This window comes from Tupaia chinensis, unplaced genomic scaffold (assembly GCF_000334495.1).
Source record: "Tupaia chinensis unplaced genomic scaffold, TupChi_1.0 Scaffold000300_1, whole genome shotgun sequence".
Taxonomy (NCBI): domain Eukaryota; kingdom Metazoa; phylum Chordata; class Mammalia; order Scandentia; family Tupaiidae; genus Tupaia; species Tupaia belangeri.
In genome coordinates, this window is record NW_006159790.1 from 292,541 (window position 1) to 300,531 (window position 7,991).

At 37.7% G+C, this 7,991-nt stretch overlaps 1 protein-coding gene across 1 annotated transcript in view; it reads right to left on the reverse strand.

Annotated features, from left to right (window-relative positions):
- The window catches only part of LOC102495440 (isopentenyl-diphosphate Delta-isomerase 1-like), a 1,009-nt gene extending 483 nt beyond the window's left edge, over positions 1 to 526 (reverse strand). Inside the window, exon 1 of the mRNA XM_006150819.2 lies at positions 9 to 526. Within this exon, the coding sequence (XP_006150881.1) occupies positions 9 to 482 (474 nt within the window). The 5' untranslated portion in view covers positions 483 to 526. The remainder of the gene's footprint in view (positions 1 to 8) is intronic.
- Between the last annotated feature and the right edge of the window lie 7,465 nt (positions 527 to 7,991).

Sequence of the window (7,991 nt, forward strand, 5' to 3'; positions counted from 1 at the left end):
AAAGTTACATTCTTCCTCACAAACAAGATGTAGTCAATTTCACGTTCACCCCAGATACCATCAGACTGAGCTTTGTAGTACGTTCCAGTTAGATAATTAATTTCTGCTGGCGGAACCTCTTCCATGGAAATTCCTAACTCGGCTTGTAAACACCTCTGTGCTGCGCTTTTTACTCCAATGGCGTTGTTCTCTTCAAACTCGGCTGAGTTACTTAATGGATGACTACAGCAAGTATTGGTAAAACAACCTGGAAAGGTAATTTTAGCATCTGATCTCTGTTGTAGCAGGAGCTTATTCTCACTGTTGAATAAGAAGACACTAAAAGCTCGATGCAACAATCCTTTCTCAATGTTTTCATTCAGATGACAATTCTTCTTGGTCTCAGCCCCAATTTTATTGTCATTTTCATCAATAAGAATACACATCTCTGCCAGGAGTTGTACCTGTTTCCCATCAAGGTGGTCAGTATTTATTTCAGGCATCCTTACAAAATGTCTGATGTGTCCTAGGATGCTCAAGCCGGCGACGCAGGAACCATCTCAGCTATATTTTGAATTACATTTGTATTTTACTTTTAAATGCCTTTATTATCATAATAATGATCACTTTAGCAATAATTTCTAAACTCACGGATCCATATATAATTTCCAAAATTAATGACAATGCCATACTTGAATACTTGAATAATGTTTAATTAAAAGATATAGTGGACCAATCATCAAAAAAGAAAGTGCATAAAAAAACAAATTTATCTCTCTTGAACAAGATGCCAAGTTAATAATTTTGAAATCCTAACTACCTGAAACATATAAAAATTATTGGGGCCACATTCAGATAAATATCAGACATAAAAATGTAAAGTTCTGTGTTGAAGATGATGTATGTGGTAATATCTTTGATTTGATGGTCATATACTACAGGCAAACTTTGAAAAACCACATCGTGTGCAGAAAATACGTACAACAATTAAAAGTGAACAAGAGGGCTAGCAGGCGGCATGGTATTTAAGGCATTGAACTCCCAAATGGTCAATCACAGTTGAGTCCAGGACCTGGTGGCTCTAAAATCATGCCAGGTACGCATGCATGAGTCTCCCAAATTCCAGGAGGGGAGTGGAGAAGGAGGAATAGTAGTGTGGCCGTGCACCCTGGAAGGTGATTTCTCATTTTCTTTCTGTCTTTCTCTGTCTTTCTTCAGTGAGTACACATGCCCTATGGCAGAAACCTTTTTTAAAAAGTGAACAAAAAAGCATAAAGTAACACTAGCCAAAAGTTTAAAAAAAACTATAAATAAGGACCATCAGGTGGCATGCTGGTTAAGGTGTTAGCTTCTCACATGGCCAACTGCGGTTTGAGTCCCAGACCTGGCAGCATGCTTTCACATTTTCCCTTTCTCTTGTTCTCTCTCACTAGCTCTGTTATAGGTTGCCCTATACGAAATTCCAAAATAATAATAATAAAATCCCAAAATAATAATAATAAATTGAATTAAATAAAAATATTTTTAATAAAATTATAAACAGCCAGTGAATTTTATGAATATATTTTAACCCTGATACCAAAAGACAAACGCCTGCTACAACTGCAGAAGCATTAAAAATAAATAAATAAGGGAACCAGCAGTTAGCGTAATGGCTATGTCGCTGGACTCCCACGTAGTCAATCGCAGTTCACGTCCCAGACCCAATGGCTTAAAACTCACACCCGGCGCGTGTGCGTGCATGCCCAAGATCCCGAGAGGAGAATGGAGGAGAAGGGATTGTGGCATGACCATCCCCCCTGGGGGGTGATTTCTCGCTTTCTGTCTCTATGTCTCTCTCTGTCTGTGTGGCGAGCGCACGCGCCCTACAGTGAAAATCTCTAAAAAAAATTAAATAAATAAATAAATAAATAAGAAAAAAAACATGACTCTCATTAACTACCATAAATGGAAAAATCCTAACAATGTAGCTATAAAATCTATTCATCAATTGGTCAAGCATACAAAATACATGACCAGGTAGCATCCAATCCAAAAAAACAATGAATATTCTATATTGATAATTTACTTATTATTATATGGTATATTAATTATTTTAAAAGTCATCTATATATAACAAGATCATCTTAATAGATGCAAAAGGTAATGTGTGAAAATCGTTCTGAGAAAACTGTAACTAAAAGGATTTTATATTTTTTTATTTAACCATTATGTCTTTTTAAAAATTTGATATATTTATTTTTAATTTGCTATAGGGTACATGCACACACCAAAGTGAGACAGAGAGAAAGAGGGAAAGTGAAAAAGCAAGCCAACAGGTCTGGGACTCAAGTCATGGTCACTCATGTTGGAGTCCAGTGCCTTAACCACCATACCACCTGCTGGGCCCATACAATACGGGTTCTCAGAGCACAAAAACACTGCATGTCAAGCAAGTCAAAGATAGCACAGTACACAATAACTTTCCACTCTTGTGTCTGTTTAATGTTTTGTTTTTTCTTTCCTGAGCTCCTCCCTCCCACCCTGCACTGCTTCCTATACAGTCTCTGGTATTTACACCTGTGGTCTCTGCTATTATGTCTTCCACACGCCAAACTATGGAAGAATCTCTCTTAAATATGATAAAATAGCTTCTCTGATCATCACCTAATATTAGCCCTGACATGAAATTGTCTGAGGTATTTTTATAAAGCTTATAGGGATACAAATGACAAATATACCTACCTGCCCCTACCACTACCCAATGCTGTTCTGAAATTACAAACCAATTAAGCTAAAGAAGAAAAAGCAATCATACCTTAGCATCTTAAGTGAAATTCAATCACATATTCAGGTCATAAAATTAGCCACCTAAAATCAAACAAAAAGCTACTACAACTGAGAAGTCATTCTGGTACATTGTGAAAGAAAAAAGATTAAATAAATACACATAGTCATTGTCTCTCTTATTTCCAGCATAGGGGGAAATAACCTTTTCAAAATAGCACAAAACTGTAACATACACAGACCAGGCTCTGCTCATTGAAGGTGAACAGGAAATGGCATGACTAGTAACTCGTGCGTATTAACACTTACCAGGTGCAGGAATTGTGCTAATCTCTTCTGCTGAGTGACTTCATTTCATCTCCCTAGATGCAGATGAGAAGAGAGCGCTATCATTCACACAAATCACCGAGCCTGCTGAAGGAGACTTGTGAACACCTGCTGAGTGTGTGAGTAAATGAACCATGTCTCTGTGATATGCAAGGGCTAGTGGGGTAAGCAGGAGACCTGGACACTTGGTAAGATGCTTGCAGAAGCCCAACATCACCAGGAGATAACTAGGAAAGAGACAATTTCTGATGAGAAAGGAGAGAACTGTGGACATGCTGTCAGAACAGAGAGTGAGGGGGTGAAACCTGAGCCGTTGGCACCAACAGGATAAGTGGTTAAGTGGTTAAGGTGCAAGACTCCCACGTGGCAAACCACAGTTTGAGTCCCAGAACCAGCAGCTTGAAACTTATTCCAGGCGCATGTGTGTGTGTGTGCCCAAAAGCCCGAGAAGAAAATGGAGGGGAAGGGACTGAGGCATGACCATCCCCTCTAGGAAGTGACCTCTCACTTTCTGTCTCTCTGGCGAGTGCACTCCCTATAGCAAAAAATCACTTAAAACAAAACAAACAAACAACAAAACCCTGAGGTTTCCTTTTAGGCTAGGTTCTTGAACTTGAACTTCATTGATTTTTTTTTTAAATAAAGTTTATTATCATTTAACATACAGAGGCATGGAAAGTTATCTGTGGAGGATGGCATACATGGTAAAATCTCTGACTTGACTGACATGCACTGCACGTTTGCTTTGAAAAACCAAATTGTTTGTGATAGAGATGTAAAATGATTAAATGTAAATAAATTATACAATAAATAATATTACATTGTCAGAAAATGTAAATAAGAAATTATACAATAAATAATATTACGTTGTCAGAAAAGTCATGACATATTGTCTATGTTTTTCTTTCTTTTTTTTTTTTTTTTTGGAGAGGTTTTTGCTATAGGGCATGTGCGCTTGCCAGAAAGAGAGACAGAGAGACGGAATTTGAGAAATAACCCCCCAGGGGGGATGGCCACACCACAATCCCTTCTCCTCTATTGTCCTCTCGGGATCATGGGCACATACGCACACATGCCTGGTATGAGTTTAAGCCACTGGGTCCAGGACTTGAACCACGGTTGACTACGTGGGAGTTCAGCAACATGGCCATTACGCTTACTGCTGGTTCCTTGTCTATGTTTTTCTGTGTAAAAAATGTGTCATGACTTTTCTGACAACCCATAACAAACTTTACTGTTTGATTTATTTACTGTATAACTTCTTATTTACACTTATTCATTTTACATCTTGATAGCATATCATATGGTTTTATCAGTCAATGAAGTTTATTTACTTATTTATTTTCCTTGAGTGAGAGAGTGACAGAGAGAGCAAGAGAGAGAAAAAGAAATTTGACCCCCTATAGGATCTTGACACCACTGAGTCTCAGCCAGCTCCAGATCTTGGGCATGGGTTCACATTATACTCAGGAAAGTCTCTGGACATGCACCAGTAACCTTTCCATGTGGAATTGCCTCTCAATGCATCAAGTCTTACTGCTCTTCCCACTGTCCAGCCTCTGATATTATTTTTAATTTTTCAACAGATTTTTTTTCCACTTTTGTGTCTCTTAAATGTTTTGCTTCTTTTTTTTTCTAGTGGATTCCCTCCCTGTCATGATCCCCAATTTCCCATCTTCTACTGACACTGTCTGTAGTATCCACAGTTGCTCTTCATGCCTTTTACCTTCCAATCTTTCAGTTTCTGACATAGAGAACAGACATTCAGTATATACTGAGTGGGAGCATACAATGCCCCTCTTTCATAGTTTCACTTGCTTCACTTAGGGTTAAATAATTCATATTCATCCACTTTCTATCAAATGTAATTTCCTTTTTGAAGCTGTAAGTTTTTTCCATTTCCTTAACCCCAGGCTCTACTCTTAGTGGAACTGCCTGTCCACCTTCTTCAATTTTTCAAGAACTTACAGTGTTTTGCTTGCTCATACAGGTGTGGTCACCTAGAAGATGCATTTTATGAATCTTGTCTTAAGGAGGATGAATAATAAGGGCAGTGGCTGTGTCTTCAACATCTGGGAGGTGGTGTCCAGGGTGGATCTTTGGACCATGGTGATGTTCTGGAAGACACAAGAGAGTCTTACTTTCTTTGAATTGGTGAAGTGATACGAGGAAGGAGATGTAGTGTTTATTGATGTTGAGAGCTCGAATTTTTGTTGCTTCTTATTAAATAAAAAGTGTCTAATTTCATTATTGCTAGGCAATATAAGGAGTAGGAATCTAGGAACCATAATATAAATGGAAAACTTTCTGTAGATCTTTTCCTCTTGGGGTATTTCCGATATTAGAAGGAGGTATTGTTTTCCACTGGGCCCTTTAAACACTTATTTATTATGAACTCAAAACAGAACTGCTATATGATCCAGCAAATCCACTAAAAGGCATATAAAAAAGAACAGGACGCCAGCATATAAAGATATTTAAACTCTAATGTTTATTGCAGAGCTATGCACAGTTGCCAAGATACGAAATCAATCTGTGTTCATCAGCAGATGAATGGATAATGACAATAAAATATTATTCAGCCATCAAAAAGAATAAAATCATTTAATCAAGGCATCATGTATGAGCTTAGAGGACATTATTTAAGTGATATAACCAAAGCACATATATAGAAATACCTCACATTCTCAATCTTTTCTTTCTTTTTTTGTTTTAGATTTTTTTCCCATAGAATGAAAGAGAGAGAGAGGGGGGGAAAGTGAGGAATCACCCCTCCCTAAAGGGGATGGACATACAAAAATACTTTCTCCTACAGTCTCCTCTCAGGATTTTGGGCACTCATGCACACACTCCCAATGTGTTTTTTTCAGGCTGCTGGGTTTGGGGCTTGAACCATGCAGTCAGCCATGTGAAATCCAGTGCCTTACTGTCATGCAATCTGCTGGCCTACTAACATTCTCACTCTTATGTGGAAACTAAAAAAGATGACCTTATAGAAGTAGAGAACAGAATTATTACTAGAGGCTACGAAGGATGGGAGGAGAAGGGGAGAAAGAGATGTTGTTTCACAGAAACAAAATTGTAAGTACAGTACACTCACTTTAGTTAATAGCCATTTAATGTGTATTTCAGAGTAGCTTAATGGTATATAGTGGTTGTATGTATAAAAATATAAATAAATAAATAAATAAACAAAAATATTTTTTAAAATAATCTTTAAAAAGAGGATTTGAAGACCTAGCAGGTGACATGGTGGTTAAGGTGACTGATTGCATGTGATCAATTGCATGGTTCGAGTCCTGGACCTGGCTGCTTGAAAAATATGCTAGGCATATGTGACCCATGACCAAAATCCCAAGAGGAGAATGGAGTAGAAAGGACTGCAGTGTGGCCTTCCTTCCTGTAAGTAATTTTTTACTTTCCTTCTCTCCCTATACCTCTCTCTGCACACACCTTATAGCAAAACTACAAAAAAGAAAAAAATAAGAAAAGAAAAAGAAAAATAATTACTTTATTTAACTTTATTTATTTATTCTAATTTGACCAGAGAGGGACAGAGCAAAAGAGAGTGACAATGAAAAAAGAGAGAAAGGGAGAGGAAAAGTGAGAAAACAAGCTGCCAGGTCCAGGACTTGAACTGCAATTGGCCATGTGGGAGTCCAGCACCCTTAACCATCATGCCACCTGCTGACCCCAACCTGAGATATTTCTAAGTGTACATCAAAGGCAAAAATGTCTCTGAATGAGGACCAATGGCTTGAGCACAAGAACTGTAAACGGGGGCCAACAGGTGGTGGAGTGGGTAAGGCACTGGATTCCCGTGTACCTGACCTCAGCTCAAGTCTCAGACCCGACAGCTTGGAACTCACACCAAGTGCATGTACATGAATGCCCAAATACCCAAGAGGAGAATGGAGGAGAAGAGATTGCATGGCCATCATCCCTGGGGAGTGATTTCTCACTTTCTGTCTCTATCTCTCCAGCAAGAGCACATGCCATATAGCATAAAAATTCTCAATTAAAGAACTGGAGATGTATTGACAGAGTTCCAATCAAAGACCATCTTTTACTTGTTTTGTAACTTGAGGCAGATTGCGTAAGCCCTCTGAGCCCCATTTATACAAATGCAGAGTGAAGTTCATAATAGTGCAGACCATAATTTTTTTTTTAGATGCAGTCTCCCCATGTTCAGGATACTCAGATCTATAATATTAAGTGAGGACATACTATATCTGCCTTTCATAGTCTAGCTTGCTTCACTTAGCATTAAATCCTTTATATCCATCCACTTTTTGTCAAATGTCAGAGTCTCATTGCTTTTTATGGCTGAGTTAGTATTCCACAGTGTACATGTGCCACATTTTTTTCATTCCACTCATCTGTTCTTGGGCATTTTGTTGATTCCATCTTAGCAATTATGAATAATGCTGCAATTAATAAGACTGGACTTTTACAAATACTAAATAAGAGAATTCTTATAAGTTGCTAGATGCTGGACAATGTGTATTAAAAAAACTGAACGTATTTTTATAATTACCAGATATTTTATAAAATTACTACTTAATGACAGCTCTTAACTTATGTTACAAATATGAAATTTGTTTTGACTGGTGCCCTTTGTCAAATATCAGTTGACTTTGGTTTATTTTCTGGTGTCTCTATTCTGTTCTGGTGGTTTATACAAATGCTATAGTGATACATAGTGATTAAATGTCTAAAATGAAATTTTTAAAAATATAATATTTGTTAGTGTTTTGGTAAAAGCATTAGAAAGTCAGAGTATGGTACCAAAGGCTTTATATCAAAGGACACTGTTTCCTCTTTTTTTTTTTAAAGAGAATTTTTGCTGTAGGGTGCATGTGCTCACCAGACAGAGAGACAGAGACAGAGAGACAGAGAGACAGAAAGTGAGAAATCAC